Here is a 19,245-nt window from a genome sequence, read left to right on the forward strand (position 1 = left end):
TAAAACCATAACAACAACCAACAGCTGTTGCAGATAAAGAAACGGCGAAAAAGAGACAGAAGGAACTAAAAAATAAAGAAAAAAAAAGAAGAGAAGAAAGACCAGTACCAACTCATCATAAACCAACCCGACAGTAAAATGCACATCATTTATTTTATCTTATAATTATTTAACAGAGCGCACAGACCAAGTGAGTTCAAAACTGACTGTGGAAAATATCCAAATTCAAGATCATTGTGCATGCAATGCTCCAACCACATGTAGAATTCCTAGCTCTGCCTGCTAGCTTCAATGACACAGAATGCTGGCAAGTAAGTAATCCAGAATATATTTTTCGCATCATGGCAGGAATGTGGATAGCACCTGGAAAACTCAAACCCAAATAATGGTCTTAGAATTTAAATCTGAGTAATTGTTCAAAACCTATATTTTCAGCTAAATCCTCAGCCCGCAACTGCTCAGTCGCTTGGGATCCTCTGCCAGTGCATCCTATGTCAAATGTTTTTTCTGTGTACAGGATCCTAGCCACATAATTACAGCAAATGCTTATTTAAATCAAACAAAAACTGTTTCTTTTAACAGACAGTCTGCACTGCCAGAGAAGGTGTATTTAGTCTGTGGGGACCAGTGTTACAGCTGCTTACCAAGAGAATCCCACAGTCGTTTGTTCATGTTTTTGATTGCTATTTCTGTTATCACTTGTAAGATTGGTCTGATACGCAAACAATGCACTTATGCCATTGTTACCGCTATGCAAATTGACCTCTTCCCTATCTCAGACTGGATTCCACCATATGATGACGTTGATAATATATCACACAACTGAAGTACCCTAAATCGTCAACTTCGGACAGAGTGGGATTTCCCCCACCTTATAAAGTTTTATTGATCCATTATGATCAAAATAACGGATTGTAAGGGCAATGTAACATGTGACCATAATATAATCATGTTTATGTATACTTGGATTGATCATCATTGAATCTCTAACAAATGTAACTTTGATGTTGCTGTTTCCTGTAGAACTGAGTGAGTGCTGGCCTGATTAAACCAGTCACATCTAATTAGTCCGGACACAGTGTGATAGTAATTAGCTATCCAGGCATTATGATTGATGTAAGGAACTACTTTGATGTTCCTTACACAAATTCACCTAACAAAGACCTTACAACACGGGGGATTTGTGGTGGTTGTAGACACTAAGAAGGGATCTTGGAGACAGATGTTACACTCCAGGGGTCTGAGAGCAGGGGACAGGATATCCGTCACCTATTTCCTTTATATCAAAGAGGCTGATCAATAAGTTTGTTCCTCTCTAGGAGGAGCTTGAAGATGTTTGAAGTGCTGCTTCTCCTGAGTCATTAACTGTTTAACAACCCCCTCCCGAATGGGTGGGGTTAGCCAAATGTATAAATACCAACCACTGTCTTCTGTCTGGGTGCATATGACAAACTCAACTCTGTTGTATGTACCATGCTCGAGCATTAAAGTGTGACAATACTGTAAGAGAATTGTGTCTCGTTTCGTCCTTGCTAAGGTGGGATTATTATTAATTGCCACGACACAAGCAAAGCAGGAGTTTTTCTGTTTTAAAAGTACAGAAATTTGAATTGAGCCATGTAGGTATTTTACATTATATCTGACTTTTTGCCCTTCTGACTGTTGTTCCTGCTTGTGTCAGAGCTGCTGTCCATCCAGGTGATCGTTGCAGAGACGGAGAGGAGCACGACTCTGTTTGCTTCTGTGATTCTGCACTGTGACTATTCAACCTCAGCGAACCTTCAGGATGTTCTGGTCACCTGGAGATTCAAGTCGTTCTGTAAAGACCCAGTGCTGGAGTACTACTCCACAGGTAAGAAGAGGCAGGAAAGGGGCAGGGATTTTTTTAAGGGCTGTAATGTTGCCGAACCAAAGGATGGGGATGAAAGAACAAAACATCAGGAAGGTTCCCATAGATGGTGAACGTTTCACAGTTGTTTTATCCTTTAGAGAAGTTATTTTTATTAGTTTCAAAATCAGCAAATCCTCATTAATTCTGTGTTAAATATGCTTTTCAAACCTCGATTGATAGTTTATTTACCACTAACTTCTAACCACCTGAATTCAGTTCTTATCATTTTCATGAGTAAACGTTTAATGAAAATATCAGAAACAAAAGAAAAAAGAAGATAAATGCAATGACTTGTGTTTCTGAAGGTTATCAGGCATCTCTGCAGCTGGGTCAGGACCCGTCCAATGACTGCCCGGACCGCCAGCGCACCGTCCGCACAGTGATCCAGAAGAGAGGCTCGAATGAGCCCATCCTGGGTGCTGACTACAGAGAGAGAAAAATCACCATTCAAAACAGTCAGTTTAACTTATTATTTCTATCCAATCTTACTGAATGCACTGATGTTTAATTAGATGATTTAGCAAGACAGCACAAAGGCTGGATACAATGTATTTGCAGAAAAACAGGAAATAGTAATATACATGTTAATATATATATATATATATATATATATATATATATATATATATATGTTCTTTTGCACTTTTGCCTTGTAACGTTTTTAATTTTATAATCATAACTGGAGAAGCAAAAGTGTCTAAGCAAAGGCTTGTTAAAACTTTTTATATTGTGATATTAAATTCACCTGAAATTTGTTATTCCTTTTTGCATCGGTGACACCACCTTAGAACTTTGTTAAACAAATATTTCTGTATTTTACGATTATTTTACTATCATCTTTCAACAGAGGCGGACTTGGTGATCAGTGAGGTGATGTGGTGGGACAACGGTGTGTATTTCTGCAACATCGATGCTGCTGGTGACACGTCGGGGGACTCGGATCGGGAAGTGAAACTCATCGTTTACCATACGTTAATACAGTTGATTGATATCATGTTAGCCTGGATGCATTAGTTGGTTTAACTGAGGTGCTTCAAGTGACAGTAGTAAAATCCTATTTTCTGTTCCAGACTGGCTGACGGTCCTGCTCATCATCATCGGCGCTCTCATGCTCATCATGCTGCTCTGCATATGTTGCTGTCAGTGCTGTCCACAGAAGTGCTGCTGCTACGTCCGCTGCCCGTGTTGCCCTCAGACCTGTTGCTGCCCTGAGAAAGGTAGAAGAGATGATTTTTATTTATTTTGTATCCACAATTTAGAAATAAAAAAGTATTCCATTCTAGATCTTAACAAAGTTTTATGAATAACATGTTCTTAGGTAAATTAATCATTATACAGCAGAATGACCCCTGATAGTGTAATATTACACATGGTTTTACTGCAATACCATATAAACCTTTTTTTAGGTTTAGTTTAAATTACTTTATATAAAGTATTTGTATAAAGCAATTTTAATGTTGCAAAAATTGTGGTCACTTGATGTGTGAAACTTGCTCGGCTTTTGTTTAGAACATTGACTGTATGTGACCGGCAGTAGTTCTCTTTTTTCTGAGCATGAATAGCAGCTGCCTGTTGTCTTTGGAACAATAATAATGAACTAAAATCGACTCAGTCATCATAGACATTAGTGAGCGGAGATACGTTAACGGTTTTTAATGGCGTCTCTTCTCTGCTGGGTTTACAGCTGTGATGCAGCACAGGATGATGCGAGACGCTCAGAAGGCCATGGCTCCTTGGATGAACGGTCAACCCATCTACGCTCCCATCAGCTCCAATCCCTCCCAAACCGGTGTCCCCATTCTGTATTCAGGTGAGTGGCACAAAAGCACAATAAGACTCATCGTTAATAATTTGTTGAGTGTTTCTCCAGACCCTGTAAAAGCATCAGAGTTCACTACTGACTGGACCTCCTCCTACTCACCCCATAACATAATCAAATATAGTTATAATGTCTACCTATCCCAAACCCTTAATTCATTGCGTGAAAAGGTAGTGTGTCTCAGGTGCTGGATTAAGACTATAGTCTCTCAGGAGTCGTGGGTTCAAATCCCACCACTGTCGGTTGACTTTCTCACTCGTGTTTGTTAGCTACTTGTAGAACATCCTACTATTCTATAAAGATACATAGACCAGGAAGTAGAGCGGGTTGTCCAATAACCATTGGCTTGGCAAAAATGTTGGAACTTATTTGTCTCCAAATTCTGTTGTAAACTAAATATTTTATCTAACTTTTTTCCAGGGTCATTCTCGGACTACCCTTCAAAACAAAACTTTGCCATGGCTCCCATGCAGCAGATGGCCCTGCAGCACCAGCACGCTCAACCACCCCTACACAATGAATGGCAGCATGCACGGCAGCGTTCAAGGTCCCAACCAGGTGCTGGACTACCTGGAGAACCAGGTGAGGGGGCTGGATATAGTGGAACCTCAAATGGGTCCACACACTGTCCAGCACAGGCCTCCGCTACAGCCTTGGCCTCAGCTAAACCGCCAGTCGCCTGCTCAAGCAGTTCCATACACGCCCGGGCCTCCGAGTATGTTGTCGGCCCTTGATGAGATGGGGGTGAGAGGGGTGGAGAGAAGGGTGATCACTCTGCCTCCTATAATCCAGCGTGTACCCAGCTTCACCTCTCAGAGGGGGCCTGCAGGTGGAAGCGGAGCCCGGGGGGCCCCCAGAATTTATAGTCCGTCCAGTGGGAGTACAAATCATTCTGGAGGAAGTGCCCACCGCGACAGACGTACGTATAGAGACCGAGACGTCTCTCCACCCAGGCGAGGAATCTTACGAGAGTACAGTGATGACTCCGACTGGGATAACAGGCGAGGAAGAGCCCCCCCAGGGGTTCGAGGAATGAGAGAGGACGCGGGTCCAAGAGGCGAGGAGGCGGGTCCAAACCGAGAACCCGAAGTCGAGATGGTCTGATGGAGGAGCTGCACAGCAGAGCAGGTCGACGGGAGAGGAGCTATTCACCTCCTCAGCGCCGCAAAGCTTCGTGGAGCTCCGACGACGAGCACAGCAGTGGACTGAGAGGAGGAAAAGGGAAGGGTTGGCCAGAGAAGCCTCCCAGTTACTCCTCCGTTGAGATCGATCCTGGACACAGCAGCGACCGGAGGAACTATCACCGCCTTTCTGTAAGAGCCACACACGAATACTGACACTGACACACACTTTACGCCTACTTTTCAATTCTTCTGTTCATCAATTTTTAGCCACGTTAGGCATCAGTGGATCAGTGGATGTCACTCTTTCAACCCCTTTTGTGCAAAGTGGACATTTTGATACTCAATGGATTGCAATGAAATTTTGTACAGACATCCCCAGAGGATGAATCCTTCTGGTTGTAGGGATCTCCTGATGTTCCTCATTAGGTTGACATTCGTGTGTTTATCCAAGTATTTGGAGGATTACATTGAAATGTGGTTCTGACATTTTATGGTCTCACAGGATGAATTGTTGTAACCTATCTTTTCTTTTCGTGCCATCATCAGGTTCAAATTTGAATTTGTCTACCAATCAAGTCTTCCTGTAACTAAATCTCTGTCACTCTTCTCTCTTCTATCTCTTAGGATAGAAGCTCCCGTAGTGGCACGAGCGTAGTCATCTAAAGCATTTCCGTCTGTTTAGACCCTTTCCTGAATGTTTCCAGAACGGTGAAAAATGAAGACAAACAGAAAGATAGCTTCATCAGTTCAATGAGTGTGCATGAATGTAGTTTGTTGGTCTGTACCCTTGAGTTGGGAATATGTATTGCATGGATAAACTTCCACTGTGTATGTAGTAAAAATATTATCCTTATGCATGAAGAAAAAGTTCATTTGAGGCTTTGAATTACAGTCTTGCAGTTATATTAAGCCTGGTCTTATTTTATAATTACTGTGTGTGATTCTTGTCTTTGTATTAAGTGGTTATGTGTGTGTGTGTGTTGAGCTTCTGGTGGTGGATAAATGTTTCCTTCTGTTGTATGTGAAGTAAACACAGTTTTAACAACAGATTGTTGGACACTGTGACTTTGTGTTTGTTATTTAGGTTGTCATGAATGCTTTGTGAGTTTTCAGACACATATGATGTGTCTTTGTTTTTTATAATTTCTTATTTTTACTAAATATGTTGTACTATTTAATGCGTTGTTTTTAATCGTTATCTGTAGTAACATTATTAGACTGTAGAAGCAATGGAAAATACTCTGTGGACCTTTGAAGTAAGGTGGACCATTAGTGGACACTATCGAAGCTCTTGGTGTAATTATTGGATGAAAATATAATTGTGATATTAATGTTTGTTTTTGTTGCAAACATGAATAGAGATGCAACGTCCTATATATGTATGTTTTTAATAAACATTTTCAGATAAACAGCAAGTTTGCATTGGTTCCTTTATGTTCTTTTTTACTTTATGTACTTGGACATTACATTTAATGTCTAACGGTCTTGACTGAATTTTCCCTTTAATTAAAAAGCTGTTCTTAAAACCTGTTTAGCAGCTGGTAATGTTTGTTATTTGTATTTTTGTTAGCAAGATTTAGCCCAAACTACTTGATGGATGACAACAATTTGGTGAAAGGATGGGGTATGGGTCAGTAAAAAAAACAAAGTTCCTCGTAGAAAGTTTTCATGTGACCCACCTGTACTGCAGTAAATTATACTGACAGGTGTTTCTGATCATTTGCCTTGAGGGCACTAAACCAGTTAAACCAGAAAGTGTGTGCCCATGTGTAGTCCAGCATAGGGAGCCACAGGATTTGTAATTGTCTTCTGCACGCTGCAGAGATGTTTTTGTGAGAAATGACTCAGAATTAAAATATGTGTCATTTTCCCCCCCCTGAGCTGTGGGTTTAACAAAACGGGTTGAAGCCATAAAACTTGAGCAACGGCAAAGTTACACAATTGATGCCAGAACATAAAATATGTAGGTATCCATGAATCCATTCTTTTGTTCCAGTGCTTCCAAATACAAGATGATACTAAATGGCTCATGGATATGATTCTGTTTAGAGTTGTTACAGATGTAAGTGTTTACAGTGAGGGAGCCGGGAGGAGGTGCTGGCTGCTCCTCCTCCATGTGATTGGCGGCTCCTCGGCTCTGGGAGGCCGGACTCTGGGCGGACTGACCCGCAAGCACTGACCGCGGCAAGTGAAAACTGTCAATGTCACAGGATCCTGGATCAGCTGCGCGTCTGTTCGATCCCCGCACTTCAACGTCCACTGACCCACAGGAACATCGCACAGTCTCCTGAGGACTGAAGTCACAGCAGCTTCAAGTCATCTTCAGGTAAAAGGAGCTGCTGGTTGTTAGCTTCCTGCTAGCCAGCTAGCATTAGCTGCGCAGTTTGTTCCGTGAAGAAAGAGCTAATTCTCTTAAAATCTGCGGGATGATAACAGGAGCTAGCTGCAGGATATCTGGGTGAAAATCGGGAACAAGTCGGCTGGAGGTTTAGTCTCCAGAGCTCAATACTTTCCACCTTATTACGGTTTGTAATGTTTTTCTTAGCACTGAGATAAAGGAGTAATATGAGCTGTTGTTTATCACTGTAGTGACTCAGCTTCTGTAAAGCTAGTGGACTTACAGCAGGTTGTTTACTGGATTCATTATTGTCAATACTTTATATTTGTAACCGGGAGAAGACTTTGTATTTCCACCAGCCTCCGGTTCTGAGCGTGGTTGTCTCCCTGGTTGTCTGCAGGCAGGATGAACTCTCTCCCAGGCAGAGCAGCGCTGTCTCTGTGCAGGCGCACGGCCGCGGGCGGGCTGAGGGTCCTGGCCGGCTCCCCGGGTCACCCCTCTGGGAGCCTGCCGGCGGACAGAGCCTCTTTCCAGGCTGTGCGGGTCTGTCACTCCGGGAAGACCCGCAAGGGCAGCATCAGCACCAAGAAGCGAGGCTACGACATCACCAGAAACCCACACCTCAACAAGGTGAGCTGTCCATAATGGGTCTTCTACTTTCCCTCACGATCACAACTGCCTGTATCCTTAAATACACAAAACTACACCTCAGGTTCATGGAGCAAATATCTACACAATGCCACATGGCAACGTTTCAACCACAACACCAGGTGAGGGCCAGGTCGTGAACTAGAGATCCTTCAATACCATTTTCCCTTTCCCATACCTGGGCTTTGTAAACTGAGCCAAACTGAATTCCGATCTGAGACCAGTGCATTTTAAACAACTCACTGTATAATGTAAACGACCAGCTGTATGCTCCTAGCTGTGTGGAAGTGGTGATTGCCATAATTGTTGAATGACCTGGCTCAGGTTAAACCTTTAAAAACAGACACATACTGTGAATGAAATCCATAGAACTTCTTTTATTATCTTGTGTGACAGTCATAACTGAAAAACAAAACTACGCAACAAGAAGACGATTGTTATATACTTGTAAGGTCAAAACACTGTGCTGTTTGTGAAAACTGCACAGCTGATAAATGAGATCTCTGTGTGCCAATATCAAGATTTTGCATTTTAGAGCATCAAATTGTAAACGACATTTACATGGAGCTTTTCTAGTGTTCACAACCTCTTGCACCCGTTCACAGTACAAATCACACACACCCTCATACAGAGCTTCTGCAGCTTATGAATTTTATTGAAAGTACAAAGTGCAATGTTCGACACTGATCCCCAAAGTGCCCCTGATAACCTGCTGTATATTTCATAGATTAAACAATAATCTCCTGTTCAATAAAACATTTATGACATTAAGTTTCCAGTGACATCGGATATTAATTGTCACAGGTTCTCAGAGCCCAAGTAGACACATCCTCATATTTTTGTTTTGACTAAAGCTCAAATGTTTTGTTTGCTGTCATAACTGACTTAGAGAAGCCAAAACATTTCATGTTGAAGAATAAGGAGCTAATTCAGCTTTAAAATATCCAACATTTAACGTTCAACGTTGTTCGCAAATTCACAGATAAGTTCGTTTTTAAAGAGTGGTTTATAAATAAAGTTTATTATGATATTGTTATTAGAAGAACTCTATATACAGATCTTATCACACCCTCAGTTTAATATTAATTCATTTGAGAGGTGCAGTTATAAGTTATTGACGTGCTTTTAGGCTCATGTCATTACTGTGTCATAATACTGGTGGTGGGTTATGTGGGTGATGTTCAGAGTGTTACCTGCACATGAGTGTTATTGACCATGCACCACATACAGAGGTCATGCAAACTGGTCTTCCACAGGCCCTGTAATGCTCTGGGAATACTGCAAAAACACCCATGAGAAATTCTACACAATAAATACAGAACATGTATAAATAATAGTTATGTAATATAAGTAGGCTATAGCATTTTTCAACAAATACAACATTAACGCACTAGTTGTGCAAATGTGTAGCAAAGAACAAGCAATGATCTTCTCTGTGTCGGGGAACGTGTGTTGCCACTACAGTCACATGACTGTTCCAGCAGACAACATTAAGTCCAACATACCATATGCTATGATGGTTGAACAAATGCAAACAGAGAATACCATATATAGCAAGTAAATACCACATTTATGCAGCGCTGGAATAGCACATGAGTGTCAAAGCTGCTATCTAAAGTGAGGTAGTCAAGTGGGCAGAGCTTTGAATGTTCAGAATGGTTCCTGCTTGTACAGTCGTCCTTCTCTGTCTCTGCTGTTTTCCAGTCTCAGTAAAATCATAACATCATAAATTCGATGTTAATAAAAGGGTTTTGAAGCGGAAGTTATTTAAAGGCGTGGGTGTGGTCAGTTCATGCAGCCTCCATTCCTACTTTCCCCTAATGTTTGGTTGTGATACCCAAAGAAGGATACTTCAGATGCTTGTCGACCTAAGTGGAGGAATAAAACCTTGGTGGGTGTAAAAGGGTCTGCTGATATTATTAGTTACAATAATAATCTGGTGTGGTTGGAAACTCACAATCTTCAGTTTCCCCTTTTTTGGGGGTTCCTCAAGGGTCAATCCTTAGTGTAGACTTGGTATGAATTAACAAGCAAATTCTCTTGAGCAAGAATCTTAACCTTTTCCATCATTTATATTGTCTGTTATAACGGTAAAACATTTGCAGTCACATTATGGAAAGAGTAGTTTTCAGTGTTAAAGAGGAAAATACTGCTCCTCCAAAAGATTCTGCAGTGGCACTGGTTGTGCCAGAAATAAAGAAAAACATCCAGCAAGTGACTCACCAGCGGTTTCACTGTAAAAACCTTACAACGGGGGAATAACTTTCCTCTTTTTTTCGCTGCCTTGCTGTTCTATGAGGACACCAGCACAGATAAAGAAGCTTCAGCTGAGTTTATAGCTTTGATTGAGGACGGGGGACGCAGTTCCTTCCCCTGTTGATGCCCAGTCAGCACTTGTATTGTACGCTGACTCACAGGTTAGTTGGGTGCAAGCAGTCAGGAAGTGGAGCTCTACTTGAAGTTGGTGGTTTTGCCTTTTGGGGAATTCTTTGAATTTTATTTAAGTTTAAAGAATTTACATTGTTAGAAATGTCTTATACCGCGTGGGTGATTTGCTCTGTTTTACACATATACTTATTCCACCTATTTTGTCATGTGTATTATCTTTTTATGGACAAAGGGTAATACACTCTTGAACCTACATTTTTACAACCACAGCTCCTCAGTGTCTTTTCTAAAACGTAATATAATTATACAAATTAATCTCCTTCTTTACTGTATTTGGGCTTGTAATTATATGTTGTCCTGTGATATTATAACACCATAGTACTGTGATTTGAATTGGAGTTGTGTGTGTGTGTGTGTAGGCTGGCGTCACTACAGCTGCTGGTCAGGAGTGTCACCTTAATGAGTTTACTTAAGAGCCTCTTTACCTGCTCACTCTAATAGGTTTACCTTAACTCTGTTAATCTGTGACTTTTCCTTGGCCACGTTCACACTGATCTGGTTCATGGATGGATTACTGAGCAGCCCTACTGGGCACAGGCCCCAGGGCCCAGCCAGACATAGAGTGCACAAATACATTGCAAATACAAAACTAAAAAGACAAAACAACGACAAATAACTATAAAGTGATGCAAAAGAAACACTGAATTCATCATCTGTGCATCAATGCTTTCAGTCCATGTTTATGCTGTAGTGTTGGAAGTGAGAAGGGAGCTTATACATGTCTAAATTACATTTCTTCACTCATGAGGGTTTGATAACAACATCTTAGGAATCATTACCAATTTTTTAAATATAAATATTGGCTGACATCAGTATCAGAAATGTTTCCTCCCTAATATCAACATGAGCCCCTAGAAATCCATATCGATCGACCTCTGATTTGTCGATACTGTTTGCATGTGAAAAGTTCCATGCCCACTGATGGTAATAGTTTTTTTAAATTGTACTCCACATTAACTTTCTCTCTGTGGCTCTCCCTCTCTCTGCTCCTATCTCTCTGCCTGTCTCTCTCCCTCTCTCATGTTTGGTATTTAAGGCATCGGTATTCACGGTATCTCAGTAGTATCTCCTTAACTGACCTTGCAGGCAGAGCTTATGTTGGGCAGCTACAGTGAAAGCTGCTACACAACTTAAAGCTGTAGTGTTGCTCAGCATAAAAATACTCCTCAATGGGGAAGCACGCAGCTTGTGGGCAACTGTAGAGGTATCGATTGTAAACTGTGGTTTTAATTAGAAACCAACTATCCAATAGAGTGTCACATTTCACATCCAGCTCTACCAGTATGAACAATTTACTGGGACAAGAGTGTGTTCAGAAAATACACACGGTAAAATAAAGTGACCATAGAAAGTGAGTTCATTCCTCATGTAGGTCTGAGTTTCCTCTGGTGTGTGAGATTCAAGAGGAAATGGAAAGAGTGATGAAGAAGAGAGGAGGAAAGAGAAGTGGATCTGATTTGGGAGGGAGTGAGTTCAGGCTGTCCCGCTATTGGACAGAATAAATAGATTAAACCTCTCCCTCCACACAGCTCACCCGAGTAAATGCTCAGCCTCATGTTATTCACTGCTGAACAACGCAGGACATTTCTACTGGGCCTGGTTTTGTTTTCATACAAACAATGAATCATTTATAATTTAGAAAAAAAGATGAAAAAAACCTCTGTATTTGGGGGCAAGTATGAGTCATGATTCACCGCACAGCGTGATGACTAACATGTGAGTCACTGGGGTCTGGATTGTGTGCTTTTTTTATTTAGTTTTGTGCAAACTCCTCCCTGACATCAAAGTGTTGTATAACCGATCTTTCTTCCACCCTGCAGGGCATGGCGTTCACCCTGGAAGAGCGCCTCCAACTGGGCATCCACGGCCTGCTGCCCCCTTGCTTCCTCTCCCAGGACGTGCAGGTCCTGCGGGTCATGAAGAGCTACGAGACGCGCTCCAGCCCTCTGGACAAGTGAGAGAACAAACTCGAACGCCTTTGCTGAAGTGCAGACCAAGATTTGTCACGCTGCAGCTGCAGATGTTACATGAGCTTATATTTATCGGGGCTGTCCCACTTGTTTGGTTAAATCTCCTTTAGCATGTCACATCTGGTGCCGGGTCACTGTCGACAGTTGTTTTCGTCATTCATTGCTTGATTAAAAGTGTATCCACTGCAGTACAAGGGCTTCTAAAGAGGCCAACAGGGTTCTAGTAGTTTAAAACCTCAATATGTTCTAGTATTCAGGTATTTTTGATTAAAATTGTGAACCATGATGCAAATTTCCAAACCATAAATCATGATTTCTCTCTCTCTCTCTCTCTCTCTCTCTCTCTCTCTCTCTCTCTCTCTCTCTCTCTCTCTCTCTCCATCTCAGGTACATCCTGTTGATGACGCTACAGGACAGAAACGAGAAGCTGTTCTACCGTTTGTTGACCTCTTACATCGAGGAGTTCATGCCCATCGTGTACACGCCCACCGTCGGTCTGGCATGTCAGCAGTACGGACTCGCCTTCAGGAGACCACGGTGAGGGTTTACAGAGGAGTGTGACTCACACTGGGGGGTTTGTTGACGTCTGACTCTGACTCTCAGGAAAACTTTCAGGACAACTTTCAGGAAAACCTATCTTGTTTTCCTGACATTCCTGCAGTTTTCAGATCTATAACCAAACCAATCAAGAGCTTGTTTCAAACACTGACATTGGGGTTATAAAAAGTATTAAAATGTTTTAATGTCACTTTAGGTTACACACAAAGGATGATGAAATTACTTTGAATTAAATAAAGTCAATGTCATCAGATCTCTATCATATCTTTTTAATCTTGGCTGTACAACGCCACCAATAGTAATATCTTCTATTTCCAAACTACTTGTTTGCAGAGGACTCTTCATCACCATCCACGACAAAGGACACATTGCCTCCATGCTCAACTCCTGGCCAGAAGAAGACATAAAGGTATGACGCTCGCTCTTCACACATACGCACACAGACACAGACACACACACAATGCCTCATTATGTGTTTTGTCTGTGTGCAGGCCATCGTTGTGACAGATGGGGAGCGTATCCTCGGGCTTGGTGACCTTGGAAGCTACGGGATGGGGATTCCTGTCGGGAAGCTGGCGCTCTACACGGCGTGTGGGGGTGTTCGGCCACATAATTGTCTCCCGGTCCTGCTGGACGTCGGCACTGACAACCAGGCGAGTATTAGCTGAGCTGCAGGAATGAGGTTTTATGAGCTGGTGCAGTGCTTCATATCTGCCTCTTATCAGTCGTCACAGATTACATATCAGACGAGCTTATAGAGTCACTGAGGTGACTTGTGTAATCCTCTACTGAATCAAAAGCATCATCAACTCCGAATCCTGAGAGTAATGTCAAGTTGTCTCTTAATGATTCACTGATTAACTGAAGTGTTTCTGGCGCAGACGCTGCTCGATGACCCACTGTACATCGGACTGAGGCACAAGAGAATCAGAGGAAAGGAATATGACGACCTGGTGGATGAGTTCATGCAGGCGGTGACAGACAAGTGAGTGGAAACGTTATTGAGCGGGAGGCGTTCAGGTGATCGTGGTGTCTGATCAACTCTCTGTCGCTCTGCAGGTACGGGATGGACTGTCTCATTCAGTTTGAGGATTTCGCCAACAGCAACGCCTTTCGCATCCTCAACAAATACAGGCATCGCTACTGCACCTTCAACGACGACATCCAAGGTTTCAGCCTGTTTACTACTAGATCAAGAGCCCAAAATATATAAATAACAGTCTTATGTTTCAGTGTTCAGTTCAATCCTCTTACAAAAGTGATTCAGTGAAAATGTGTTTTTTCTTTCAGGCACGGCCTCAGTAGCTGTTGCCGGGGTCTTAGCTGCTCTGAAGCTCACCAAGAACAAACTGTTAGACCACACCTTTGTTTTCCAAGGAGCAGGCGAGGTGAGAAGACACGTTGGGCTGATTTTTATCCTGACTCAAAATATAAATAACTGCAGTTAATCCCAGAGAGATAAAAATGAGACTGATATTCAAAGCTAGAGACTGTGAGGCAGATGGGGAGTTGGCCAACTTTGCTTTCTTGTACCAGGCGGCTCTGGGTATCGCTAACCTGCTCATCATGGCCATGGCCAAAGAGGGGGTATCCAGAGAGGAAGCTGCCAAGAGGATCTGGATGGTCGACTCCAAAGGTCTCATTGTGAAGGTTTGTGTGTTCCTCGCCTCTTCAGTCCTCTCAGATGTCCCCTGCTTATAAATAACTCAACAGCACCATGTGGAGTTTTATAAAAGACACAGTTTTAAACAATTTTAGGGAAGAGGTCATATAAACCACGAGAAAGAGGAGTTTGCCCACGACCACCCACACCTGAAGACACTGGAGGAGGTCGTGGAAACCATCAAACCCACTGCCATCATAGGTGAGTTCAACTGGTAGATTTCTGCTGTAAAGCTGTGGGGTGTCATCAAGACGCTGTCGCACTAAACATCCTGAAACATCCCTCAAAGAACTTTTATGTATTTAATACATGAAACCACTTTATAACCCACGTTGTCTCTTTCATCCATTTATTTGATCAGTGGAAAAACAGAGAAACCTGTTAAAGGTGAATTTCCTTTCTCTACAGTTTTTTTCACCACAGTAACAACTTTCTAATTAGCTATAAATCGACTAATTCATGCCGTTTATTTAATCTGAAGCCTCAAAGTTTCACAAGGAATAAATGTTAATTCTGGACCTCAAATTCGTACACTGCATGTATGATGAAGTGGAAGCTATTTTCAGTTCCCTAATCAAATCTGCGATAAAGTGACCATAATAATTTCCACTTAAAATCCACTGTGTTTTAATGTTTTACGACGACATTATTGTGGAAACAAAGAGGGAGAGAAAACGGTTCCAGCTTAAAACTACAATGTAATATTACGTAAGTCTAATTTAACCAGATGCAGTGATTGCACTCATGAATCCTACAAAATAAACCGTTACTCACATGCTCTCATTAATTGAAGTCATTTCTGTTGTAAAACTGACTGTGGACTCTCCCTCTGTGTCCTGAACACGAAGGCGTGGCTGCTATCAGAGGAGCATTTACTGAGAAGATCATCAAAAACATGGCGTCCTTCAATGAGAGGCCCATCATCTTCGCCCTGAGCAACCCCACCAGCAAGGCAGAGTGCACGGCGGAGCAGTGCTACACGCTCACAGAGGTGAGAGGTGTGCAGCCTCCCTGAAGGGTGGCTCATTCAACAGATCGTAGACCCCAAAGTCAGCATAGAACACAAACATCATTACATCTGCTAGGAGATCATGTTTTCGTGGTTGTTTGTTAGTTAGTTGCTGTAGTTAGCAGTGTTACATAAAAGCAGGTCAACCAATTCCCTTGACATTTTGTGGAGGGGTGTGGCAGGACCCACCCCTTGTGGAGGGGTGTGGCAGGACCCACCCCTCCACAAGAACAGATCAAAATCAATCTGTCTTTAACACAGAGAGGCATTAGCCCTGGCAGGGCACTTTCTAGCTATCAATCGTCTTTTTTGCCAAGAAATATTGTGTGTATCTCCGGGGCCTGTTTCAGTATATCAGGAAATTTGACACCAAACTGAGCAGGAATTTTTAGACTTTGTAAGATTTCCCAAATGAGAATATTTGGAAAGTGATCTTTCCTTTTTTTTAGAAAACAGGTACACATGGCTGTCCAGTAAATTCATACGACATCTTTTATTGTCGGGTTGTATAGAGATAAATACCCCGTCAATCTTCCCTTTTTATATATTGCCATCTATATCCTAACACACTTGTGCGTCACTGTCCTCTGCTGTCACAGGATACCTCTATCATCCCTCTCATTTTTCCTCTTCTTCTCTGTTATCAGGGTCGTGGCATCTTCGCCAGTGGAAGTCCGTTTGACAAGGTGACGCTGGCTGATGGACGCACCTTCTACCCCGGGCAGGGAAACAACGCATACGTCTTTCCTGGAGTGGCTTTGGGTGTTATAGCCTGCAGGGTGCGCCACATATCTGACGACATCTTCCTCACCACAGCAGAGGTACGTTCCTCCTACTGACTATAGACCTAATATAAAGACTGAAGAGATGACAGCTCCCTAGCTCCCAAACCGATAGTCTCTGTCATTTTAGTTCATTCTTATCACACTCATGTTTGTTCAAGTGTTCATTTGTCCAACAAGTTTGGTTTTATTTACTTAATTGATGCTCTAAAAACAAAATGTCGTGTTGGGAACCTGAGACTGACGTGTGGAACTTTATTGATTGTGACTCCCAGGCGATAGCTGATATGGTAACAGAGGAGCACCTGGCTGAGGGACGGCTTTATCCTCCTCTGAGCACCATCAGAGAGGTGTCCTTCAAGATAGCAGTTAAGGTAGGTGTCCTCTACAACATGACAGTCCTACATTAAAATATAATGGTGAGGTATGGTGGCGTTTTCAGATGTTATGGAACGACGAGCTAAAAACTAATGTGTTAAATATTTCCAGATCTTTTGGAGAAGAAAAATTCAAATAAGTAAATTTTTTTAATTGAATTTTTTTTTATTTAAAATGTCTACTTCATTATTTTTACATCAAACATGTTCTCACAGCTTACTAATAAAACCATCATTTCAACTGAATGTAGTAAAATATCATTCATGTTTAAAATAAAAACATACTTCAACTGGGTTTCTGCATGGTGTATTAAAACGTCTGAAATGTAATGATCTGAATTTTTGGCCTTAAGCCCTTAGAAGTTTTCAATATTACATAATAGGTCTTTAAATGTTTTCAAGTAAGTCTTAATTATAGTAATGTTCATCTAATTTAACTTCTGTTTCACTTTAAAATTTGTTTCCTTTTTAAGAGAAATGTTTTGACAGCATGAATAGTTTGTCATGTCTCTGTGTGTTGTAGTTTCTTTCTCACTGATACAGATATTACCACGTTATAGTCAAACTACAAATATGATAAGTGAGAGCTCAGCATTTATCTCAGTATTCAGGAATTCTGGAATATTCCTTAATATTCCTTCATGTCTGACGCTCTTGACAAAGGTCTTAAATTTCATTCATCATGGTCTTAAAAATCAAATCCTTACTTTACAGACCTTGTGTAAAGTGACATTGAAGAGTCAAATTGCCTCTTGAATGACTGACTTAATCCTTAATATCTGAGCAATCACTCACACATATTCCATTATGTGTCCCCCTCCGCCAGGTTGTCAACCACGCGTACAAACACAACATTGCTTCGGTGTACCCCGAGCCTAAAGACAAGGAGGCGTTTGTGCTGTCTCACATCTACAGTCCTGATTACGACTCCTTCACTCTGGACTCCTACGGCTGGCCACAGGAGGCCATGAAGGTCCAGGACGTGTGATCAGCTGGTGTCTAAACTCAATACTCTGCCCTGGCATCACGCCCAAATTCTGCATTGCCTCCATAAATACATACTTAGCCAATGATATGCAACATGCTTTTTTTTTTCTTATTATGGTTTGTTTAAAAAAAAAAAAGTTGTTTCCATAGCACTCATTATCAACTTGCTGCCCATCAAACACTGCCACATGCTGTATATAGATCTTCTCTATGATGCCGGTCAGACCTGGTATCAAATTAACATTTGTCCTGAGTGATCCGATCACAAGTGGTCGGCTCTAAGCACAAGTGTGAACGCTCCTTAATGTGTCATGAGATCTCATTCTTCTTTGCTGCATGAATGCAAATCTGTCCTGGATCACATGAAGGGCCTGCAGCAGGTCAGCTGACGTCTCCGACCTGCTGCAGTTTCACAATGAGTTAAACCCATTTTTGCGCCTCTCAGTGACCATGTTCTTTTGTTTGTGGCCCCAGCATCGAGGTCGTTCAGCACACAATGGCCGATGCTTCGCTTAAATTGGTCGAATCTTTGGTCACAGTAGATCTGCAGCTCATTGTGTTCAGTCATTGCTTGCTCCCTCTGATTCATGTCGACACACACACACACACACACAAATCATTTGTCCCTCACAAACACAAATGACGCACATGTTTATTTGATTATATGCGTGTTAGTAAGATCCAATCACAAGTGATATCTTAATTTCCTGTGTGAACCGGGGAACTTCACGCTAACCTCAGGAGGAATGTGGTACCAGGTCTGTGTCTTGTTTCCTGTGCTGTACTTCTTTTTTTTTCGTTCTCTGAAAGTCGAAGAAAAACCTTTTGATATATCAAACATCCTGAAGCGTGTCATCTATAACTCTATGTTTGAAACTGCTTCTCCGTCACTAGATTCTCCAGCTGAGATGTAATGCAGTATTTAAACGCATGTGCAGTGAATTATCTGTTTCTGACCCAAGCATCGGAGCTGGTGCACGAGTAACATTCTCGTCCCGACACAGACGATGAGAACTCATTTTGACACTTGGTGAGAAAATGCATCAGACCAGCAGAAACTCTGGGGTCCTCTAACTGTGTGACCTCAGGTCATCACTGATCCACATTATGAGTTAGAGCCTCTGTGGCCCTGCTCATCCCTTCAGCTGCTTCCTCATATTTCACACTCCGGTCAGTGTGTGCACGTGTGTTAACCTGCACACACTGAAAAACACTCCAGCTTCATCCTGTGTTTCTGTTGCCTGTTTTCTGTAGTATGCTCAGAGAAAGCTTTCCCCTCAACTGAGTGCGACCGTCAGGATGTCTCCTTTTATGGTAGTGTGTTTTCCTCCAGTTTAGTACGGAGCTCTGCCTGTTGTGTTTTTGCCAAAGTAACAGATGAGATGTATCTTATCTTATTTTACTCTTAGAGAATATGATGCTCAGAGCGCTTTAGTACTGCGAGACAAGCTTGACGTTTTTTAAAGAGAAAATTAAACTTTTTCAATAAAATTGTTGTGACAATATGAATGATTTGTTGCATTTTATCCCCTTTCATTGCTTTCCTTGACACAGTTTCACAGAACTCCAAAAACTCAATACTTTCATTTGGAAGGAGGCTATGTTTTCGCCTCATTCATTCGTTTGCTTGC

At 41.9% G+C, this 19,245-nt stretch overlaps 2 protein-coding genes across 2 annotated transcripts; both read left to right on the forward strand.

The window, feature by feature from the left end:
* The first annotated feature begins 301 nt into the window (after positions 1 to 301).
* LOC128456238 (immunoglobulin-like domain-containing receptor 1) lies at positions 302 to 6,249 on the forward strand. The gene is given in 11 exon segments (XM_053440328.1): positions 302 to 311; positions 1,024 to 1,029; positions 1,682 to 1,852; positions 2,197 to 2,346; positions 2,739 to 2,858; positions 2,962 to 3,108; positions 3,576 to 3,701; positions 4,131 to 4,224; positions 4,226 to 4,725; positions 4,728 to 5,023; positions 5,459 to 6,249. Coding segments are annotated over 11 exon segments (1,659 nt in total). The 3' UTR covers positions 5,498 to 6,249.
* A 678-nt stretch (positions 6,250 to 6,927) lies between these two features.
* Positions 6,928 to 19,119, forward strand: LOC128455677 (NADP-dependent malic enzyme). The gene is made up of 15 exons (XM_053439432.1): positions 6,928 to 7,160; positions 7,573 to 7,802; positions 12,089 to 12,222; positions 12,626 to 12,775; positions 13,130 to 13,205; positions 13,288 to 13,449; positions 13,678 to 13,781; positions 13,856 to 13,965; positions 14,087 to 14,184; positions 14,333 to 14,446; positions 14,555 to 14,660; positions 15,308 to 15,450; positions 16,116 to 16,289; positions 16,526 to 16,624; positions 17,454 to 19,119. Exons 2-15 carry the CDS (start codon positions 7,578 to 7,580, stop codon positions 17,613 to 17,615), a joined length of 1,857 nt encoding a protein of 618 aa, XP_053295407.1. The 5' UTR covers positions 6,928 to 7,160; positions 7,573 to 7,577; the 3' UTR covers positions 17,616 to 19,119.
* Positions 19,120 to 19,245: the final 126 nt, after the last annotated feature.

The sequence above is a fragment of the Pleuronectes platessa genome, chromosome 14 (genome assembly GCF_947347685.1).
Source record: "Pleuronectes platessa chromosome 14, fPlePla1.1, whole genome shotgun sequence".
In the NCBI taxonomy this organism is placed as follows: Eukaryota; Metazoa; Chordata; class Actinopteri; order Pleuronectiformes; family Pleuronectidae; genus Pleuronectes; species Pleuronectes platessa.